This window comes from Oncorhynchus mykiss, chromosome 1 (genome assembly GCF_057628025.1).
Source record: "Oncorhynchus mykiss isolate SJ-2025 chromosome 1, ASM5762802v1, whole genome shotgun sequence".
Classification (NCBI taxonomy): domain Eukaryota; kingdom Metazoa; phylum Chordata; class Actinopteri; order Salmoniformes; family Salmonidae; genus Oncorhynchus; species Oncorhynchus mykiss.
This window is the reverse complement of record NC_143022.1, coordinates 6,908,571-6,932,876: the sequence shown is the minus strand read 5'-3', so window position 1 is coordinate 6,932,876 and position 24,306 is coordinate 6,908,571. Positions and strand designations below refer to the sequence as shown.

Sequence of the window (24,306 nt, the reverse complement as noted above, 5' to 3'; positions counted from 1 at the left end):
ACCGTGGTGCGTAAAAAGGAAGCCGGCTGTTTCTGAGATACTGGAACCGACGCGCCTGGCACCGACGATCATACCCACACGCAGTCACTTAGGTCACTCGCTGGGCCCATTCTAACGTTAAATAGAACAGTAACTGAATGTCTTGATGCCTGTCTGCCTGCTTGCTTTATATAGCAAGACACAGCCATGTGACTCACTGTCTGTAGGAGCAAACCATTTTCGTGAACGGGGTGGGGGTACACCTAATAAACTGGCCACTGAGTCTATAACTCTCAATGGTAATGGCATTGTTTGAGATGAGGGGCAAGACTTGTGTCCCTTTCAACATTTCTTGAAAGGTACGCTTAAGAAAATACATTTGCAATCATTTGTTATGGTTTAGACCAGTTTCCCAGACACAGATTAAGCTTAGTCCTGGACTAAGAAGTATGTTCAATAGAGAATCTCCATTGAACATGCTCTTTAGTTCAGGAGGACTTGGTTTAAATCGGTTACAAGTGTAAGACAGCATACATAACACTTAAAAGTTTATTTAATTCACGTATACAAAGATATGACAATTCATTGCTACTGTGTCAAAATACATTATCACACAAATGCAGCTACATATTACAGAAATACTGTACAGTGAAGCATCGGTGAAACTGTGGAAATGTTAAATGTCACCCGGATTCAAGTAGCCTACGTTATGTGATTGATTTTATACGCGAATAAAACCTCATAATGTACAGATGATTACCTACAGTCTAATGTACACTAACTAGCCTGACAGATGATTATCTACAGTCTAATGTACACTAGCCTGACAGATTATTGTCTACAGTCTAATGTACACTAGCCTGACAGATGATTGTCTACAGTCTAATGTACACTAGCCTGACAGATGATTGTCTACAGTCTAATGTACACTAGCCTGACAGATGATTATCTACAGTCTAATCTACACTAGCCTGACAGAAGTACATCATCTTTGTGTCTTTCTTGTAAACACTATAATTTAACATAATGAAAAGTTCAATGAAAGCAGCTATTCAAAGTGAATTACGATAACAAATCAAAGCAAAGCTGATATTCACTTAGTTGACATTTCCCTTCAAAGAGCTGAGCAACCAACAAACTATTTACAAGTCAAGAGACGATCCAGACCAGCGTAACAACTTGATTTCGATAAACACACAGACCCCCAAAAAATTTAAATCCTGGTTTCTTTATGAGCATCCGTATAGAACGAAGGAAAAATTAATTCCTGGACAAAACAGAGACTTGTCCATAATGTGACGTGTATTGGTTGGTTGTAAAAATACTGTCTACAGCTGTTTTATGTAGTTCCTACGAAAGTATTAGTTAAGCATTTAAGTATAGGCTTAAAAGGATTAAGCGTTAAACTGGAGGGCGTTAAAGTTCAGATGGAAAGCAGGAGGGCAGAATCAGTCATTGAGCCACTGGATATGGATTAGGAAGGCCGAGTCAAAACCAAACAAAATCAAAACCTTTTAAACTGAAAAGGAAAAGGTGGCCAAAGTCCAGCTTTATTTCACCTGAGCATGTTATATAGCCTGTACTACGTCCACCTCGTCACCGGAAACGGAGGGACGTTATAAGACACTGATGACATTTTTTTGATTTGTTTTACTATGTACTCACCACAGCGTTCGTCATAAATAGATGTCTGTAAAAGAGCCCTACTCCATTAACCATAGTGTTAGTCATAAATACTAAATAATTTCCTCCTTCCTCAATGGGTCACTCATTTAAAATTCCTAACAGTCAAGCGGAAAAGCAACATGGTGGAAGGAACCCTCGATCAACCCTTTCAACCATCTTTGATGAGACACAGCCTTTGGTTAGCAATAGTGCTACTACATTATAGCTGGTGATGTTCACGGTACCATAGATTTGGAATGAATGAATTTTGTCCAGTAGCTGGTTATGTAACGTCCAATGTGTTTAAGATGACATGGGAGAGCGAGTACTTTGGTGTTTATTCTCCAGGAGAGAGAGTTAAAAGAGAGAAATAGGTAAAGAGAAGAAAGCCTTGGCCAGCTGGTTAGGTAGGTAGGGCGTATTGTTGTTGTGCTTATTTGAGAGCAGTGTTGTGTTACCAAAGTGTTCTATACCGAGGTTTGAAAGGGGCCCCTCCCCGAGCTACAATCCTGCACATTGTTTCCTATGCCTTCGCTCTCCCTCCACTCCCTCCTTCTCTACCCCCTTCCTCCACCTCTCCCTCCTTCTGCCCCCCTCTCTCTCCCTCCACCCCTCCTCCTTCTCTACCCCCTTCCTCCACCCCTCGCTCTCTCCCTCCTTCTCGACCCCTCTCCCTCCACTCCCTCCTTCTCTACCCCCTTCCTCCACCCCTCGCTCTCTCCCTCCACCTCTCCACCGACCTCTAGCCTCTCTAATGCCCTGACCCTGATCACAACCTGCGGATGGAGTTACAGGAAGCTGGAGGCTCCTCAGGAGATATGGCGGCCCCGTGGTGAAAGGTCCTTTTCACTTCCTGTGTACGACTGGCTGCCTGGAGAGCAGAGAGGGGGGGGGGGGGGGGCGTGGCAAGAGGGAAGGAGTGAGGGGTTAGGTGGTTATACTGGGAGCATTATCATAGCCAACAGTATTGTTAGAACGTATGTGTGATTGGGTTAAGACTTCCCATATTCATCAGCACACAAAGGCCATTTCACAAAAAAAAGAGTGCCTTTTGCGTATCTTCCAAATTTTAAGTAGATATTGTGAATCAATATTGAATTTTAAAAGCCTGTTATGTTAAATGAAGTGCTTTTTAATAAAGACCAGCTGGAGAATTCAATAAATCAGATTTTTGTTCTATGAATAAAGACTTGCTAAATTGCCAAAATTCAGCATTTGTATGCATTCCTCTGTGCAAGCTGTGACATCTAGGAAGATTTTAACCCACTTAAACCCAGCATTTCACCATCATTGTAAAGCCCTAGTTATTGTGTTGCTTTGACAGTCATTTATGAAGATGATTTATTTACTGTGATTAGTGATTCATTTCTATCTATCCCTCACTGGTCATCACTGTTACATGAACTGTCGTTTTAATACAGTGAAACGGTTCCTTTTTTGAAATATACATTTTTTTTTCCAAACAAAAATTGAACAACTAATAGGCAAATCATAGTGTAAAAGCTGGTTGTACATAACACGTCAAGTCTGTTACCCATACATCACCCGTAGCGAAGTTACCAACAATCGGATGTATCCGGTTTTCAGGGATTACAACTAATTCAAACGAACTTCCTTTTTTCGCTGAAACCGGATTTGGGAACTCTCCACCTTGACGACTCGAGGGGTTATAATCAAATGTAAAACCGGGAGATACTCCGAATTATGCATTAATTTGTAGATGTCCAGCATCCATTTTGTATGATATACTGTATTACAAACTGCAATTCGTACAATATATATATAAAAAAAAAAGAAAAGTTAAATGTATAATATGTTAGCTAGGTGGCTAACACTAACATTAGCTAGGCTAGGTGTTAGCGGTTAGTGTTAAGGTTAGGAGTTAGATTAAAGGATTAAGGTTAGCGGAAGAGTTCGCTAACACGTTAAGTAATTGCAAAGTGGCTAATTAGCAAAAATTGTCCGTGATGAGATTTGAACACGCAACCTTTGAACCGTTACCCCGTACCGTTACCACCTGTATATAGCCTCGCTACTGTTACTTTACTGCTGCTCTTTAACTGTTTGTTATTTTTATGAAACAATTTCACGTATCTATTCTTTACTTGACACTTATTTTTCTTAAAACTGCATTGTTGGTTAAGGGCTGGTAAGTAAGCATTTCACTGTATTTGGCGAATGTGACAAATAAAATGTGATTTGATTTACACGTTCGCCAACCAATCCATCCTATTTTTTACTATTTCCTTAAGTAAACTTCTATCGTAACCATACCAAATGTGACATATCATACTCATTTGAGTGTCCCCGGATTTACATTTAATGTGTGTCTATGAGACCAGGTTGGAACTCTATACCACTAGTGACTATCAAAAGAATGGAGGCCCTCTGCAAAATTAAGTAATATTTCATCATCAAATCGATTATCTATGAGCAAGTGGGTCAGTGTGTGTGTGTGTGTGTGTGTGTGTGTGTGTGTATATGATGCAAGCACATCATCACATTCTTCCACCTGCTCTGGTCGACATAGCGACACAACAGGGGATCTGTTATTGTCTTCAGGGGGCGCTCTGCAGGTCGACAATATAACACGTTTTTCAGTCCACGTTTTTTAGGCACCAAACGGAAGAAAATGGTACTGAAACAGAGGGACTATTTGAATTACCTTCAATAAGAAATGCTGTTTTTTTTTTAATCTGTTGCAAAATGTTTTGCCCCGGTTTGTACTAATTAATTAATTAATTAATTAATTAATTTCACTTTTATTTAACCAGGTAGGCTAGTTGAGAACAAGTTCTCATTTGCAACTGCGACCTGGCCAAGATAAAGCAAAGCAGATTCCCTGATCCACCTTAGTACATTGAGCGTGGCTGAGGTGCACCCGTGACCGGCTCGGAAGCCGGATTGCACAGCGGAGAAGGTACGGTGGGATTCGAAATGGTCAGTGATCTGTTTATTAACTTGGCTTTCGAAGACTTTAAATAGGCAGGGCAGGATAGATATAGGTCACCCCCGTTGAAGAGGGGGATGACTGCGGCAGCTTTCCAATCTTTAAGGATCTCGGGCGATACGAAAGAGGTTGAACAGGCTGGTAATAGAGGTTGCAACAATGGCGGCGGATAGTTTTAGAAAGAGAGGGTCCAGATTGTCTAGCCCAGCTGATTTGTCCAGGTTTTGCAGCTCTTTCAGAACATCTGCTGTCTGGATATGGGTGAAGGAGAAGCTGGGGAGGCTTCGGCGAGTAGATGCGGGGGGCGGAGCTGTTGGCCGGGGTTGGAGTAGCCAGGAGGAAGGCATGGCCAGCCGTTGAGAAATGCTTATTGAAATTTTCGATTATCATGGATTTATCAGTGGTGACCGTGTTACCTAGCCTCAGTGCAGTGGGTAGCTGGGAGGAGGTGCTCTTGTTCTCCATGGACTTTACAGTGTCCCAAAACCTTTTGGAGTTAGAGCTAGAGGATGCGAATTTCTGCTTGAAAAAGCTAGCCTTAGCTTTCCTGAACGACTGCGTGTATTGTTTCCTGACTTCCCTGAACAGTTGCATATCGCGGGGACTATTCGATGCTATTGCAGTCCGCCACAGGATGTTTTTGTGCTGGTCGAGGGCAGTCAGGTCTGGAGTGAACCAGGGGCTATATCTGTTCTTAGTTCTGCATTTTTTGGAACGGGGCATGCTTATCTAAGATGGTGAGGAAATTACTTTTAAAGAATGACCAGGCATCCTCGACTGACGGATGAGGTCAATATCCTTCCAGGATACCTGGGCCAGGTCGATTAGAAAGGCCTGCTCGCAGAAGTGTTTTAGGGAGCGTTTGACAGTGATGAGAGGTGGTCGTTTGACCGCGGACCCATAGCGGATACAGGCAACGAGGCAGTGATCTCTGAGATCCTGATTGAAAACAGCGGAGGTGTATTTGGAGGGCAAGTTGGTCAGGATAATGTCTATGAGGGTGCCCATGTTAATGGATTTGGGGTTGTACCTGGTGGGTTCCTTGATGATTTGTGTGAGATTGAGGGCATCTAGCTTAGATTGTAGGACTGCCGGGGTGTTAAGCATATCCCAGTTTAGGTCACCTAACAAAACGAACTCTGAAGCTAGATGGGGGGTGATCAATTCACAAATGGTGTCCAGGGCACAGCTGGGAGCGGAGGGGGTGTGTGGGGGGGGGGGGTCGATAGCAGGCGGCAACAGTGAGAGACTTATTTCTAGAGAGGTTCATTTTTAAAATTAGAAGTTAAAACTGTTTGGGTATAGACCTGGAAAATATGACAGAACTTTGCAGGCTCTCTGCAGTAGATTGCAACTCCTCCCCCTTTGGCAGTTCTATCTTGACAGAAAATGTTGTAGCTGGGTATGGAAATCTCAGAATTTTTGGTGGCCTTCCTATTCAGACACGGCAAGGACATCAGGGTTGGCAGAGTGTGCTAAAGCAGTGAGTAGTGAGTAAAACAAACTTAGGGAGGAGGCTTCTGATGTTGACATGCATGAAGCCAAGGTTTTTTCGATCACAGAAGTCAACAAATGAGGGTGCCTGGGGACACGTGGGGCCTGGGTTTACCTCCACATCACCCGAGAAACAGAGGAGGAGTAGGATGAGGTAACGGCTAAAGGCTATCAAAATTGGTCGCCTAGAGCGTTGGGGACAAAGAATAAAAGGAGCAGATTTCTGGGCGTGGTAGAATAGATTCAGAGCATAATGTGCAGACAGGGGTATGGTGGGGTGCAGGTACAGCGGAGGTAAGCCCAGGCACTGAGTGATGATAAGAGAGGTTGTATCTCTGGATAAGCTGGTTATAATGGGTGAGCTCACCGCATGTGTGGGAGGTGGGAATAGCCCAGGGCTAGTAGACGGACGGAGGCCGGTTGAAGGCACAGCGGATGGAGTGTTCGTCGGCAGAGCTGTCGTGGTGGTGCGGCGGGGCGCTGTGTCGACTAAGGATCCCAGCCAGGTGGCGAAAGAAGTATTGTAGTTGTAGTAATTTAGTTTTCTATCCGGGAGATGCGCCTGGCTCACGGCTAACTGGTTCTAGCTTCGGGACAGAGGCGTTAGCCACTATAGCCACTCGGCAGCAGCAGTGATCCGGTGCCAAGGTCCAGAGCTTACGGCAAGGATCCGGTGGAGTAGTGTATTCTAGCCGTCTTTGGGTGGAGTCCGGGTGAACAACTGAGTAGGCCGGGAGGTGGGCCTCCGGGATATCTTCTGTACAGGGTACCTCGGTGGGTGCCAGCTAGCTGTGCAGAAGGTAAAGGCCGCTAGCAGTGGCTAACAATGACTATATAGCTTGTAGCTATTTAGCTGGTTAGCTTCTGATGGCTGTGGTTCTTGCTATAAGGTCTAAAAATGACAAATAATAGTGGTTCCGTATCACATTGGGTGAGGCAGGTTACCGGAAGGTATAATTTAACTAAAATGGAGAAGTACACGAGAGGACGAACGAAACACGTTTGCACTGCTACGCCATCTTGGATCAGGAATCCAAGATTCCTGGAATACGACCCAGGTCTCTGTCCGCTCACTAACGTTGCAGCCCTTGCTGTTGTAGCTCAGATCACTCGGTGGACCGGTCAAGGGTGGCTAGCTAACACCTCTTAGTGACCTTCTGAAGCAGCTCTGTCAGTCACAGCAGTGTTTCCTTATAAACCTGGTCCTTGATGACCACTCTCTCCAACAAAACATTTTGAGCCGTTACTTCCTTACCGGGTTGGCTCTAACCAATATAAAACTTACAAACACTTAGTTTGGTTTAGGGACGGTCAATTCAATGAATTACAAAAGGAGTATGTCCGAAATGCTGAAATTCCTGATTTCCTGACTACTCAGGAACAATCACGTCCATGACCCTTTGAAGCTTACTTCAAATGAGCATACTCAAACAACGAGCGAGATCCCCATCTCTGGGCTGACTGAGACAGGCTTTATAATGAACCATCATGTTGATGTATAGGGGTCATTATTAGCTTCCACTGACGACTCCAAGTTAAACTATAGTTCATACGATCCATCACCCTATAGAGGCAGGTTAAACTACAGTGTAGAAAGTCCCTCCTCCTATAGAGTCATCTTAAACTACAGTGTAGAAGGTCCATCCCCCTATAGAGTCATGTTAAACTACAGTGTAGAAGGTCCATCCCCCTATAGAGTCATGTTAAACTACAGTGTAGAAGGTCCTTCCCCCTATAGAGTCATGTTAAACTACAGTGTAGAAGGTCCATCCCCCTATAGAGTCATGTTAAACTACAGTGTAGAAGGTCCATCCCCCTATAGAGTCATGTTAAACTACAGTGTAGAAGGTCCATCCCCCTATAGAGTCATGTTAAACTACAGTGTAGAAGGTCCTTCCCCCTATAGAGTCATGTTAAACTACAGTGTAGAAGGTCCATCCCCCTATAGAGTCATCTTAAACTACAGTGTAGAAGGTCCCTCCCCCTATAGAGTCATGTTAAACTACAGTGTAGAAGGTCCTTCCCCCTATAGAGTCATGTTAAACTACAGTGTAGAAGGTCCTTCCCCCTATAGAGTCATGTTAAACTACAGTGTAGAAGGTCCATCCCCCTATAGAGTCATCTTAAACTACAGTGTAGAAGGTCCTTCGCCCTATAGAGTCATGTTAAACTACAGTGTAGAAGGTCCTTCCCCCTATAGAGTCATGTTAAACTACAGTGTAGAAGGTCCATCCCCCTATAGAGTCATGTTAAACTACAGTGTAGAAGGTCCATCCCCCTATAGAGTCATGTTAAACTACAGTGTAGAAGGTCCATCCCCCTATAGAGTCATGTTAAACTACAGTGTAGAAGGTCCATCCCCCTATAGAGTCATGTTAAACTACAGTGTAGAAGGTCCATCCCCCTATAGAGTCATGTTAAACTACAGTGTAGAAGGTCCTTCCCCCTATAGAGTCATGTTAAACTACAGTGTAGAAGGTCCTTCCCCCTATAGAGTCATGTTAAACTACAGTGTAGAAGGTCCATCCCCCTATAGAGTCATGTTAAACTACAGTGTAGAAGGTCCCTCCCCCTATAGAGTCATGTTAAACTACAGTGTAGAAGGTCCTTCCCCCTATAGAGTCATGTTAAACTACAGTGTAGAAGGTCCATCCCCCTATAGAGTCATCTTAAACTACAGTGTAGAAGGTCCCTCCCCCTATAGAGTCATGTTAAACTACAGTGTAGAAGGTCCATCCCCCTATAGAGTCATGTTAAACTACAGTGTAGAAGTTCCATCCCCCTATAGAGTCATCTTAAACTACAGTGTAGAAGGTCCATCCCCCTATAGAGTCATGTTAAACTACAGTGTAGAAGGTCCATCCCCCTATAGAGTCATGTTAAACTACAGTGTAGAAGGTCCATCCCCCTATAGAGTCATGTTAAACTACAGTGTAGAAGGTCTATCCTCCTATAGAGTCATGTTAAACTACAGTGTAGAAGGTCCATCCCCCTATAGAGTCATGTTAAACTACAGTGTAGAAGGTCCATCCCCCTATAGAGTCATGTTAAACTACAGTGTAGAAGGTCCATCCCCCTATAGAGTCATGTTAAACTACAGTGTAGAAGGTCCATCCCCCTATAGAGTCATGTTAAACTACAGTGTAGAAGGTCCTTCCCCCTATAGAGTCATGTTAAACTACAGTGTAGAAGGTCCTTCCCCCTATAGAGTCATGTTAAACTACAGTGTAGAAGGTCCATCCCCCTATAGAGTCATGTTAAACTACAGTGTAGAAGGTCCATCCCCCTATAGAGTCATGTTAAACTACAGTGTAGAAGGTCCATCCCCCTATAGAGTCATGTTAAACTACAGTGTAGAAGGTCCATCCCCCTATAGAGTCATGTTAAACTACAGTGTAGAAGGTCCATCCCCCTATAGAGTCATGTTAAACTACAGTGTAGAAGGTCCCTCCCCCTATAGAGTCATGTTAAACTACAGTGTAGAAGGTCCATCCCCCTATAGAGTCATGTTAAACTACAGTGTAGAAGGTCCATCCCCCTATAGAGTCATGTTAAACTACAGTGTAGAAGGTCCATCCCCCTATAGAGTCATGTTAAACTACAGTGTAGAAGGTCCATCCCCCTATAGAGTCATGTTAAACTACAGTGTAGAAGGTCCATCCCCCTATAGAGTCATGTTAAACTACAGTGTAGAAGGTCCATCCCCCTATAGAGTCATGTTAAACTACAGTGTAGAAGGTCCATCCCCCTATAGAGTCATGTTAAACTACAGTGTAGAAGGTCCATCCCCCTATAGAGTCATGTTAAACTACAGTGTAGAAGTTCCATCCCCCTATAGAGTCATGTTAAACTACAGTGTAGAAGGTCCTTCCCCCTATAGAGTCATGTTAAACTACAGTGTAGAAGGTCCATCCCCCTATAGAGTCATGTTAAACTACAGTGTAGAAGGTCCATCCCCCTATAGAGTCATGTTAAACTACAGTGTAGAAGTTCCATCCCCCTATAGAGTCATGTTAAACTACAGTGTAGAAGGTCCTTCCCCCTATAGAGTCATGTTAAACTACAGTGTAGAAGATCCATCCCCCTATAGAGTCATGTTAAACTACAGTGTAGAAGGTCCATCCCCCTATAGAGTCATCTTAAACTACAGTGTAGAAGGTCCATCCCCCTATAGAGTCATGTAAAACTACAGTGTAGAAGGTCCATCCCCCTATAGAGTCATGTTAAACTACAGTGTAGAAGGTCCATCCCCCTATAGAGTCATGTTAAACTACAGTGTAGAAGGTCCATCCCCCTATAGTCATGTTAAACTACAGTGTAGAAGGTCCATCCCCCTATAGAGTCATGTTAAACTACAGTGTAGAAGGTCCATCCCCCTATAGAGTCATGTTAAACTACAGTGTAGAAGGTCCATCCCCCTATAGAGTCATCTTAAACTACAGTGTAGAAGGTCCATCCCCCTATAGAGTCATGTTAAACTACAGTGTAGAAGGTCCATCCCCCTATAGAGTCATGTTAAACTACAGTGTAGAAGGTCCATCCTCCTATAGAGTCATGTTAAACTACAGTGTAGAAGGTCCCTCCCCCTATAGAGTCATGTTAAACTACAGTGTAGAAGGTCCCTCCCCCTATAGAGTCATGTTAAACTACAGTGTAGAAGGTCCCTCCCCCTATAGAGTCATGTTAAACTACAGTGTAGAAGGTCCATCCCCCTATAGAGTCATCTTAAACTACAGTGTAGAAGGTCCATCCCCCTATAGAGTCATGTTAAACTACAGTGTAGAAGGTCCATCCCCCTATAGAGTCATGTTAAACTACAGTGTAGAAGTTCCATCCCCCTATAGAGTCATGTTAAACTACAGTGTAGAAGGTCCATCCCCCTATAGAGTCATGTTAAACTACAGTGTAGAAGGTCCATCCTCCTATAGAGTCATGTTAAACTACAGTGTAGAAGGTCCATCCCCCTGTAGAGTCATGTTAAACTACAGTGTAGAAGGTCCATCCTCCTATAGAGTCATGTTAAACTACAGTGTAGAAGGTCCTTCCCCCTATAGAGTCATGTTAAACTACAGTGTAGAAGGTCCATCCCCCTATAGAGTCATGTTAAACTACAGTGTAGAAGGTCCTTCCCCCTATAGAGTCATGTTAAACTACAGTGTAGAAGGTCCCTCCCCCTATAGAGTCATGTTAAACTACAGTGTAGAAGGTCCATCCCCCTATAGAGTCATGTTAAACTACAGTGTAGACGTTCCATCCCCCTATAGAGTCATGTTAAACTACAGTGTAGAAGGTCCATCCCCCTATAGAGTCATGTTAAACTACAGTGTAGAAGGTCCATCCCCCTATAGAGTCATGTTAAACTACAGTGTAGAAGGTCCTTCCCCCTATAGAGTCATCTTAAACTACAGTGTAGAAGGTCCATCCCCCTATAGAGTCATGTTAAACTACAGTGTAGAAGGTCCATCCCCCTATAGAGTCATGTTAAACTACAGTGTAGAAGGTCTATCCTCCTATAGAGTCATGTTAAACTACAGTGTAGAAGGTCCATCCCCCTATAGAGTCATGTTAAACTACAGTGTAGAAGGTCCATCCCCCTATAGAGTCATGTTAAACTACAGTGTAGAAGGTCCATCCCCCTATAGAGTCATGTTAAACTACAGTGTAGAAGGTCCATCCCCCTATAGAGTCATGTTAAACTACAGTGTAGAAGGTCCATCCCCTATAGAGTCATGTTAAACTACAGTGTAGAAGGTCTATCCTCCTATAGAGTCATGTTAAACTACAGTGTAGAAGGTCCATCCCCCTATAGAGTCATCTTAAACTACAGTGTAGAAGGTCCATCCCCTATAGAGTCATGTTAAACTACAGTGTAGAAGGTCTATCCTCCTATAGAATCATGTTAAACTACAGTGTAGAAGGTCCATCCCCCTATAGAGTCATCTTAAACTACAGTGTAGAAGGTCCATCCCCTATAGAGTCATGTTAAACTACAGTGTAGAAGGTCTATCCTCCTATAGAGTCATGTTAAACTACAGTGTAGAAGGTCCATCCCCCTATAGAGTCATGTTAAACTACAGTGTAGAAGGTCCCTCCCCCTATAGAGTCATCTTAAACTACAGTGTAGAAGGTCCCTCCCCCTATAGAGTCATGTTAAACTACAGTGTAGAAGGTCTATCCTCCTATAGAGTCATGTTAAACTACAGTGTAGAAGGTCCATCCCCCTATAGAGTCATGTTAAACTACAGTGTAGAAGGTCCATCCCCCTATAGAGTCATGTTAAACTACAGTGTAGAAGGTCCATCCCCCTATAGAGAATCATAACAATGACTTCCAAATGTATTAAAGACAGTGAAGGAGACAGAGAGAGAGAGAAAAAGACCCAGAGAGAGAGAGAGAAAAGACCCAATATGTTATCTCGGGACTAAGAGATCACACTGCAAACAAGAGACTGTCCATCCATCTTATCTCTATGTTCAATTAAGACGTGTCATAGCTTTATCAGGAAGCACGCAATAAAGCTAACACAGTATCTAAAACGTTGCCCAATCGCTGATCTTTGAGAAGACAGCACGAGATCTACGTGGTAGCCATTATGTCAATACGGCTTATTTTAAAGTCTAATAAAAGCTTTCCCAACATTAGCCATTGTGCTAGCAATAAGATCAGTGTGTGGTTTGAAGGCGTAAGCCAATATTGCTGTCATGTTTTGTTAGTTTTGAAATGGCTTTGCTTTTGACAGATGAGGCATGACACAATGGCTTGTGTAATAATACGACACACACCACAGGCACACATAGGCCTGCCTGTCTGCCTGCCCTTTGAGCCATTCTGTCCACAACACTGAGTTAAAACCTCTTAGAGCTCTAGGGGCGCTATTTCATTTTTGGATAAAAAACGTTCCCGTTTTAAGCACGATATTTTGTCACGAAAAGATGCTCGACTATGCATATTCTTGACAGTTTTGGAAAGAAAACACTCTGAAGTTTCAGAATCTGCAAAGATTTTGTCTGTAAGTGCCCCAGAACTCATTCTACAGGCGAAACCAAGATGATGCATCACCCAGGAATTAGCAGAATTTCTGAAGCTCTGTTTTCCATTCTCTCCTTATATGGCTGTGATTGCGCAAGGAATGAGCCTACACTTTCTGTCGTTCGCCCAAGGTCTTAGCAGCATTGTGACGTATTTGTAGGCATATCATTGGAAGATTGGCCATAAGAGACTACATTTTCCAGAGGTCCGCCCGGTGTCCTTTGTCTAAATTTGTGCGTAATCTTCAGGTGCGGGCATTTTCTCCTGGGATTCAGGAGAGAAAGCATGTGTCCAAGAACGATGTATCAATGAAGAGATATGTGAAAAACACCTTGAGGATTGATTCTAAACAACGTTTGCCATGTTTTCAGTCGATATTATGGAGTTAATTTGGAAAAAAGTTTGCGTTTTGAGGACTGAATTTATGGATTTTTTTTGGTAGCCAAATGTGATGTATAAAACGGAGCTATTTCTAATACACAAGGAATCTTTTTGGAAAAACTGAGCATCTGCTATCTAACTGAGAGTATCCTCATTGAAAACATCAGAAGTTCTTCAAAGGTAAATGATTTTATTTGAAGGCTTTTATGTTTTTGTTAATGTTGCGTGCTGGATGCTAACGCTAATGCTAACGCTAAATGCTAACGCGAAATGCTAACTCTAGCTAGCTACTTTTACACAAATGATTGTTTTCCTATGGTTGAGAAGCATATTTTGAAAATCTGAGATGACAGTGTTGTTTACAAAAGGCTAAGCTTGAGAGATGGCATATTTATTTCATTTCATTTGCGATTTTCATAAATAGTTAACGTTGTGTTATGCTAATGAGCTTGCTGATAGATTTACACAATCCTGGATACAGGGGTTTTTTCATAGCTAAACGTGACGCAGAAAACGGAGCGATTTGTCCTAAACAAATAATCTTTCAGGAAAAACTGAACATTTGCTATCTGAGAGTCTCCTCATTGAAAACATCTGAAGTTCTTCAAAGGTAAATTATTTTTTTGAATGCTTTTCTGTTTTTTTGTGTAAATGTTGCCAGCTGAATGCTAATGCTAAATGCTACGTTAGCCATCAATACTGTTACACAAATGCTTGTTTTGCAATGGTTGAGAAGCATATTTTGAAAATCTGAGATGACAGTGTTGTTAACAAAAGGCTAAGCTTGAGAGCTAGCATATTTATTTCATTTCATTTGCGATTTTCATGAATAGTTAACGTTGCGTTATGGTAATGAGCTTGAGTCTGTATTCACGAACCCGGATCCGGGATGGGGAGATCAGAAAGGTTAAAAGAGACATTCTGTCCACAACACTGAGTTAAAAGAGACATTATGTCCAGAACACTGAGATTAAAAGAGCTATTCTGTCCACAACACTGAGTTAAGAGACATTCTGTCCACAACACTGAGTTAAAAGAGCTATTCTGTCCAGAACACTTTGAGATTAAATAGCTATTCTGTCCAGAATACTTTGAGATTAAAGAGCTATTCTGTCCAGAACACTGAGTTAAAAGAGACATTCTGTCCAGAATACTTTGAGATTAAAGAGCTATTCTGTCCAGAACACTTTGAGATTAAAGAGCTATTCTGTCCAGAATACTTTGAGATTAAAGAGCTATTCTGTCCAGAACACTTTGAGATTAAAGAGCTATTCTGTCCAGAACACTTTGAGATTAAAGAGCTATTCTGTCCAGAACACTTTGAGATTAAAGAGCTATTCTGTCCAGAACACTTTGAGATTAAAGAGCTATTCTGTCCAGAACACTTTGAGATTAAAGAGCTATTCTGTCCAGAATACTTTGAGATTAAAGAGCTATTCTGTCCAGAACACTTTGAGCTTAAAGAGGCATTCTGTCCAGAACACTGAGTTAAAAGAGCTATTCTGTCCAGAATACTTTAAGATTAAAGAGCTATTCTGTTCCGAATACTTTGAGCTAAAATATCCATTCTGTCACATCATGCTTAGTGTTATACAACAGCCACAGAAATGATCTGAACAATTCATTTACTGAATAGTGTACGTAAATACACAACACAACACACTAAGTGTTGGAGCAACTGTAAGATTCCTGACCTCCAGCTAAAAGTCCACCGGGGCCAGACGATAGGTTCTTCTCCCAATCCGTTTCCCTGTGATTGGCTTCAGTAGAAAAGTGTAACATTTATAGCACAGGATGCTGCTTTTTTGGGGGGCGCACCACCTTAGAATGACAAAATGTTGGGGAAACAGCCTGGGTAGCAGACCTGTTTGTGTTATCATTCCACTTCTTGTCTACCCAGGTTAACAGTAGCCCGTGATTAGGGTGGATCACAACAACAACAAAATCACCCACCAAAGAGGACCAATTAAAAGCTTGGCCTACAACCGCCAGCACCGAATGAGAGGCAAAAAAAAAATGCCCGTAGTGAATGACACCAGAACGTCCTGGTACAAATCATTCAACATCCCCCAGGGGGTTATGGGTACCAAGGAGGTGCTCTTGTCAAACACACGTTAGTTAACCACTTGGCATGTACACTGAGCAAAAATATAAATGCAACATGCCACAATTTCAAATATTTTACCGAGTTACAGTTTATATAAAGGAAATCGGTCAATTAAAATAAATTCATGAGGCCCTAATCTATGGATTACATATGACTGGGAATACAGATATGCATCTGATGGTCACAGATATCTTAAAACAAAGGTAGGGGCGTGGATCAGAAAACCAGTCAGTATCTGGTGTGACCACCATTTGCCTGATCAGGCTAATGATTGTGGCCTGTGGAATTGTGTGAAGTTGCAGGATATTGGTGGGAACTGGAACATGCTGTCATACATGTGGATCCAGAGCATCCCAAACTATTGGGTGACATGTCTGGGTGAGTATGAAAGCCATGGAAGAACTGGGACATATTCAGCTTCCAGGTATTCCAGGTGTACAGATCCTTGCAACATGGGACTGTGCATTATCATGCTGAAACATGAGGTGACAGTGATGGCACAACAACGGGCCTTAGAATCTTGTCACGGTATCTCTGTGCGTTCAAATTGCCAAAGATAAAACGCAATTGTGTTCGTTGTCCGTAGCTTATGCCTGTTCACAATGTTGACATCAGCAAACCGCTCGCCCACACGACGCCATTCACACCGTCTACCATCTGCCCGGTACAGTTGAAACCGGGATTCATCCGTGAAGAGCACACTTCTCCAGTGTGCCAGTGACCATTGAAGGTGAGCATTTGCCCACTGAAGTCGGTTACAAAGCTGAACTGTAGTCAGGTCAAGACCCCGGTGAGGACGACGAGCACGCAGATGAGTTTCCCTGAGACAGTCTCTGACAGTGTGTGCAAAAATTCTACGATTGTGCAAACCCACATTTTCATCAGCTGTCTGGGTGGCTGGTCTCAGATGATCCCGCAGGTGAAGAAGCCGGATGTGGAAGTTCTGGGCTGGCGTGGTTACACGTGGTCTGCAGTTGTGAGGCCGGTTGGACGTAACATTCAATTCTCTGGCAACAGCTCTGGCAGAAATTTCTGCAGTCAGCATGCCAATTGCACACTCCCTTCATTTGATAAATCTGTTGCATTGTGTTGGTTGAAAACCTGAGAAAAATCCATCCAGGAAGTGGGACTTTTTTATGTTTGTAGTTTTCCATTGACTGCCTTTACAGTATCCAATGACTTAGGACTCAAATTGCAATTTCTATAGCTTCCATATAAACATCGTTTGACATGTTTCTACGAACATTACTGATACTTTTGGGATTTTTTGTCTGCCTGTTGTGACCGCCTTGGAGCCATTGGATTACTGAACAAAACGTGCCAACAAAACTGAGGTTTTTGTATATAAAGAGGGACTTTTTCGAACAAAATAAACATTTATTGGGTAACTGGGAGTCTTGTGAGTGCAACCGTATGAAGATCATCAAAGGTAAGTGATTAATTTTATCGCTATTTCTGACTTTTGTTACTCCTCTACTTGGCTGGTAACTGTTTGTAATGTTTTGTGTGCGCCCACATATTTAGACATGGTTTGGGCACACTGCATCCAAATCTGTATGATCATTTCATGTACACATCTGCATCTTGTCTGTGAAAAGTAATGCCTACATTTTATGAGAGGGTAAAATGCTGTTAAAACTGAAGTCCTTATAACTATTATGTTGTGTTTGTGGCATTAGCCACAGCTTATTCAAAATAAGTTGTTTCATTTTCATATTTGATTCTAATAATTCAATGTCTTTTTTTAGGCCTTATTAATTGTGAATTTAGTATTTTTTATTGGCAATGTTTGGCTTGCCCATGGCTCGGAGAGAGCGAGAGCGACAGCGAGAGAGAGAGAGAGAGAAAAAGACAGAAATAGAGAGAGAGAGAGAGAGTTAGAAAGAGAGCTGTGATGTTTAAGACTTCACAGTTCACACTCACTCTGTCTGCCGCCCCCTGGCCCTCCCACTGTGACGGAGGCCCCTGATCCAGGTCGGCTGCTGCTCTGCTGGGGCTCAGACTGGGAGAACTGGGGGGCCAGTGGCGGGACAACGCGACCCCTCCGAGGATCCACGCCTGGTGCATCACTCTCCGGCGTGCGGGGAATCTTGGGCCGGCTTGTAAACCCGGGGACATTATCAATGCTGAGGACAGGGTCAGGGGGGAGGGGTTAAAGGTTAGAAGGTGAGCAATGCAGTCAAGTCATTATCACGGTTCAGGACAGGGCCATGGGAGAAGGGTTAAGGTTAGAAGGTGAGCAATGCAGTCAAGTCATAATCACTGTTGAGGACAGGGGGAAACACTGTATTACTGTAACACTGCATTACTATATAACTGTAACACTGTATTACTATATAACTGTAACACTGTATTACTGTAACACTGTATTACTATATAACTGTAACACTGTATTACTATATAACTGTATTACTATATAACTGTAACACTGTATTACTATATAACTGTAACACTGTATTACTGTAACACTGTATTACTATATAACTGTAACACTGTATTACTGTACCCCTGTATTACTATATAACTGTAACACTGTATTACTGTAACACTGTATTACTATATAACTGTAACACTGTATTACTGTAACACTGTATTACTATATAACTGTAACACTATTACTGTAACACTGTATTACTATATAACTGTAACACTATATCTGTAACACTGTATTACTATATATCTGTAACACTGTATTACTATATATCTGTAACACTATTACTGTAACACTGTATTACTATATAACTGTAACACTATTACTGTATAACTGTAACACTGTAATACTATATATCTGTAACACTGTATTACTATATATCTGTAACACTGTATTACTATATATCTGTAACACTATTACTGTATAACTGTAACACTGTATTACTGTATAACTGTAACACTGTATTACTATATATCTGTAACACTGTATTACTATTACTGTAACACTGTATTACTATATAACTGTAACACTATTACTGTATAACTGTAACACTGTATTACTGTATAACTGTAACACTGTATTACTATATATCTGTAACACTGTATTACTATATCTGTAACACTGTATTACTATATATCTGTAACAATGTATTACTATATATCTGTAACACTATTACTGTATAACTGTAACACTATTACTATATATCTGTAACACTGTATTACTATATATCTGTAACACTGTATTACTGTAACACTGTATTACTATAACACTGTATTACTATATATCTGTAACACTATTACTGTAACACTGTATTACTATATAACTGTAACACTATATCTGTAACACTGTATTACTATATATCTGTAACACTATATCTGTAACACTGTATTACTATATATCTGTAACACTATTACTGTATAACTGTAACACTGTATTACTATATATCTGTAACACTGTATTACTATATATCTGTAACACTGTATTACTGTAACACTGTATTACTATATATCTGTAACACTGTATTACTATATATCTGTAACACTGTATTACTGTAACACTGTATTACTATAACACTGTATTACTATATATCTGTAACACTGTACTACTGTAACACTGTATTACTATATATCTGTAACACTGTATTACTATATAACTGTAACACTGTATTACTATATAACTGTATTACTATATATCTGTAACACTGTATTACTATATATCTGTAACACTATTACTGTATAACTGTAACACTGTATTACTGTAACACTGTATTACTGTATAACTGTAACACTGTATTACTGTAACACTGTATTAATGTAACACTGTATTACTGTAACACTGTATCCCTTTATGGGGATTATTTGTTAGTGGTGGGAAAGAATGAGTTGATTTTGAAATAGGAGGACAATGAGAGTGTATCATTTTGCTGAACATATCTGTTGTATCTACATCTAGATAGATAGTTATGTTGTATCTAAGTCTAGATAGATAGTTCTGTTGTATCTACATTTAGATAGATAGTTCTGTTGAATCTACATCTAGATAGATAGATCTGTTGTATCTACATCTAGATAGATAGTTCTGTTGTATCTATGTCTAGATAGATAGTTCTGTTGAATCTACATCTAGATCGATAGTTCTGTTGTATCTACATCTAGATAGATAGATCTGTTGTATCTACATATAGATGGACAGTTCTGTTGTATCTATATCTACTATAGCCCCTGCTCAAAGACAATGGATGTGAGTGTGTACAGTAGGCCTTGTCATGTCGGACAATGATCTCAAATCATGCCAATAATGGTTCATTCTTTGATTCCTTAATTAAACAGGCGGCTTGGATTTCAGATACTCTCAGGGCAGTTGGCATTGGTCCGTTGAATATGATTTGATAGGCCACTGAACAAGACAATGGAAAGATTCCATTTAAGGCCTCCAGGTATCGTATTTGACTCGTAATCCCAGCCTCTGATTCCATCCCTTTAAAAATGGTTTGTGGTGTTGGATGTCTGGTATAAATATAAATCAACACTCTCCCGTGTGTCTGTGTTACTTGTTATTCCACAGAGAATATGAGACAAATCCTGAGAGGAGTGGCCGAAGATAATTCCTGATCCATCACTGTTATAAATCATCATCACAACACAATCATAGGAATTATAAACTGGCCCCTATGAGTGGCTAGTAGAGCCTAATGGACCCCATGTCTCAGCAAGAAACTGTGGCTTTGATACCCCAGTCGAACCAAAATGGAGTCCACAAAAGTAGCAACCTCTGCACCACAATGGATCCAAAATAAAGTCCTATAGAACAGCAATGCCCCCCCCCCCCCCCCATTTGAGCTGCAATAAAGTCACAGTTACAATCGATACCACTTCATTTTCTACCTAGAGAGAGGAAACTGCCCTCCATGCAGGCAGAGGGTTGAAGTGAAGGCATTTTTACATTAGCCCTAGGCATTCCTGGGGTGCAGAGTGCTTGATTTAAGTGGCATTTCCTAGGCTCATTACACGCGGGGAGACACAGAAGTCAAGCTCCTGTGGGATTTGGACAAAAAAAAGGGCTGACTGAATGAGCCCCTTTGTCGACTGCTCGTTTAAACGCATGTCACACACCGCCTGGCTGGTGCTAAGTCACAGATTAGTATTAAGTTCCCCGGCAACAAAAACAAAAAGGGGAACTAACAAAGAGTCACTGACAACAACCAAAACAAAACAGGTTGGGTTTAAGGAGGGGTTCTGAAAGACACTCATGGGACTGTCCACTGAAAGTTGACTAGCAATAACAACTAGGACCTAAAAGACACCCACCATGAGACCCACTAAATTTCCCCAAGAAGAGGCAAACAAAAGAAAAACGCCACACCGAACTTAAAGACAGGAAGCAAACCAAACAGTGGAGCAAAATGAAAACAGGGACGGTCAGATAAAGGATTGTTTGTGTAGAAATCAAATAGGGAGAGACAACTAAAGGAGTTAACCCTCCACATCTCTCAAGACAACTGGAGCACTGGGCCAGCCACTCTTAAATCTCACCTGGGCCAGCCACTCTTAAATATCACCTGGGCCAGCCACTCTTAAATATCCCCTGGGCCAGCCACTCTTAAATATCCCCTGGGCCAGCCACTCTTAAATATCCCCTGGGCCAGCCACTCTTAAATATCCCCTGGGCCAGCCACTCTTAAATATCCCCTGGGCCAGCCACTCTTAAATATCCCATGGGCTAGCCACTCTGTATATATCTCCTGGGCCAGCCATTCTTAAATATTCCCTGGGCCAGCCACTCTTAAATATCACCTGGGCCAGCCACTCTTAAATATCACCTGGACCAGCCACTCTTAAATATCACCTGGGCCAGCCACTCTTAAATATCACCTGGGCCAGCCACTCTTAAATATCACCTGGGCCAGCCACTCTTAAATATCCCCTGGGCCAGCCATTCTTAAATATCACCTGGGCCAGCCACTCTTAAATATCACCTGGGCCAGCCACTCTTAAATATCACCTGGGCCAGCCACTCTTAAATATCACCTGGGCCAGCCACTCTTAAATATCACCTGGGCCAGCCACTCTTAAATATCCCCTGGGCCAGCCACTCTTAAATATCACCTGGGCCAGCCACTCTTAAATATCACCTGGACCAGCCACTCTTAAATATCACCTGGGCCAGCCACTCTTAAATATCACCTGGGCCAGCCACTCTTAAATATCACCTGGGCCAGCCACTCTTAAATATCCCCTGGGCCAGCCATTCTTAAATATCACCTGGGCCAGCCACTCTTAAATATCACCTGGGCCAGCCACTCTTAAATATCACCTGGGCCAGCCACTCTTAAATATCACCTGGGCCAGCCACTCTTAAATATCACCTGGGCCAGCCACTCTTAAATATCACCTGGGCCAGCCACTCTTAAATATCCCCTGGGCCAGCCACTCTTAAATATCACCTGGGCCAGCCACTCTTAAATATCACCTGGGCCAGCCACTCTTAAATATCACCTGGGCCAGCCACTCTTAAATATCCCCTCGGCCAGCCACTCTTAAATATCCCCTGGGCCAGCCACTCTTAAATATCCTGTAAAAGACTGTAAAAGAAAGAGAGGGAGAGACTGTAAAAGGAGAGGAGATACTGTAAAAGAGAGAGGGAGAGAGACTGTAAAAGGAGAGGAGAGACTGTAAAAGAGAGAGGGAGAGACTGTAAAAGGAGAGGAGAGACTAACAGAAAGAGGGAGAGAGACTGTAAAAGAAAGGGAGAGGAAGAGACTGTAAAAGAAAGAGAGAGGGAGAGACTGTAAAAGAAAGAGAGAGGGAGAGACTGTAAAAGAAAGAGAGGGAGAGACTGTAAAAGAAAGAGAGAGGGACAGACTGTAAAAGAAAGAGAGAGGGAGAGAGACTGTAAAAGAAAGAGAGAGGGAGAGAGACTGTAAAAGAAAGAGAGAGGAAGAGAGACTGTAAAAGAAAGAGAGAGGAAGAGAGACTGTAAAAGAAAGAGAGAGGGAGAGACTGTAAAAGAAAGAGAGAGAGAGACTGTAAAAGAAAGAGAGAGGGAGAGAGACTGTAAAAGAAAGAGAGGAAGAGACTGTAAAAGAAAGAGAGAGGGAGAGACTGTAAAAGAAAGAGAGAGGGAGAGACTGTAAAAGAAAGAGAGAGGGAGAGACTGTAAAAGAAAGAGAGAGGGAGAGAGACTGTAAAAGAAAGAGAGAGGGAGAGACTGTAAAAGAAAGAGAGGGAGAGACTGTAAAATAAAGAGAGAGGGAGAGAGACTGTAAAAGAAAGAGAGAGGGAGAGACTGTAAAAGAAAGAGAGAGGGAGAGAGACTGTAAAAGAAAGAGAGAGGGAGAGAGACTGTAAAAGAAAGAGAGAGGGAGAGACTGTAAAAGAAAGAGAGAGGGAGAGACTGTAAAATAAAGAGAGAGGGAGAGACTGTAAAAGAAAGAGAGAGGGAGAGACTGTAAAAGAAAGAGAGGGAGAGACTGTAAAAGAAAGAGAGAGGGAGAGACTGTAAAAGAAAGAGAGAGGGAGAGACTAAAAGAAAGAGAGAGGGAGAGACTGTAAAAGAAAGAGAGAGGGAGAGACTGTAAAGGAAAGAGAGAGGGAGAGACTGTAAAAGAAAGAGAGGGAGAGACTGTAAAAGAAAGAGAGAGGGAGAGACTGTAAAAGAAAGAGAGAGGGAGAGACTGTAAAAGAAAGAGAGAGGGAGAGACTGTAAAAGAAAGAGAGAGGGAGAGACTGTAAAAGAAAGAGAGGGAGAGACTGTAAAAGAAAGAGAGAGGGAGAGAGACTGTAAAAGAAAGAGAGAGGGAGAGACTGTAAAAGAAAGAGAGAGGGAGAGAGACTGTAAAAGAAAGAGAGAGGGAGAGACTGTAAAAGAAAGAGAGAGGGAGAGAGACTGTAAAAGAAAGAGAGAGGGAGAGAGACTGTAAAAGAAAGAGAGAGGGAGAGACTGTAAAAGAAAGAGAGAGGGAGAGACTGTAAAATAAAGAGAGAGGGAGAGACTGTAAAAGAAAGAGAGGGAGAGACTGTAAAAGAAAGAGAGAGGGAGAGACTGTAAAAGAAAGAGAGAGGGAGAGACTGTAAAAGAAAGAGAGAGGGAGAGACTGTAAAAGAAAGAGAGAGGGAGAGACTGTAAAAGAAAGAGAGGGAGAGACTGTAAAAGAAAGAGAGAGGGAGAGACTGTAAAAGAAAGAGAGAGGGAGAGACTAAAAGAAAGAGAGAGGGAGAGACTGTAAAGGAAAGAGAGAGGGAGAGACTGTAAAAGAAAGAGAGGGAGAGACTGTAAAAGAAGGAGAGAGGGAGAGACTGTAAAAGAAAGAGAGAGGGAGAGACTGTAAAAGAAAGAGAGAGGGAGAGACTGTAAAAGAAAGAGAGGGAGAGACTGTAAAAGAAAGAGAGAGGGAGAGAGACTGTAAAAGAAAGAGAGAGGGAGAGACTGTAAAAGAAAGAGAGAGGGAGAGAGACTGTAAAAGAAAGAGAGAGGGAGAGACTGTAAAAGAAAGAGAGGGAGAGACTGTAAAAGAAAGAGAGAGGGAGAGAGACTGTAAAAGAAAGAGAGAGGGAGAGACTGTAAAAGAAAGAGAGAGGGAGAGACTGTAAAAGGAGAGGAGAGGGAGAGAGACTTTAAAAGAAAGAGAGAGGGAGAGACTGTAAAAGAGAAAGAGAGGGAGAGAGAATGTAAAAGAGAAAGAGAGAGGGAGAGAGACTGTAAAAGAAAATGAGGGAGAGACTTTAAAAGAAAGAGAGAGGGAGAGACTGTAAAAGAAAGAGAGAGGGAGAG

At 42.0% G+C, this 24,306-nt stretch overlaps 1 protein-coding gene across 5 annotated transcripts in view; it reads right to left on the bottom strand.

Moving 5' to 3' along the window:
- Positions 1-514: 514 nt before the first annotated feature.
- The window catches only part of armc9 (armadillo repeat containing 9), an 89,954-nt gene continuing 66,162 nt past the window's right edge, over positions 515-24,306 (bottom strand). For 3 of the 5 annotated variants that reach the window (XM_090234194.1, XM_036985001.2, XM_090234246.1), the window contains 2 exons: positions 17,529-17,731; positions 515-2,515 (listed from right to left, as the gene is read on the bottom strand). In XM_090234194.1, coding sequence (XP_090090320.1) covers positions 2,454-2,515; positions 17,529-17,731 — 265 coding nt within the window. In that variant the 3' untranslated portion in view covers positions 515-2,453. The remainder of the gene's footprint in view (positions 2,516-17,528; positions 17,732-24,306) is intronic. The other 2 variants (XM_090234151.1, XM_090234035.1) reach the window with 1 other exon arrangement.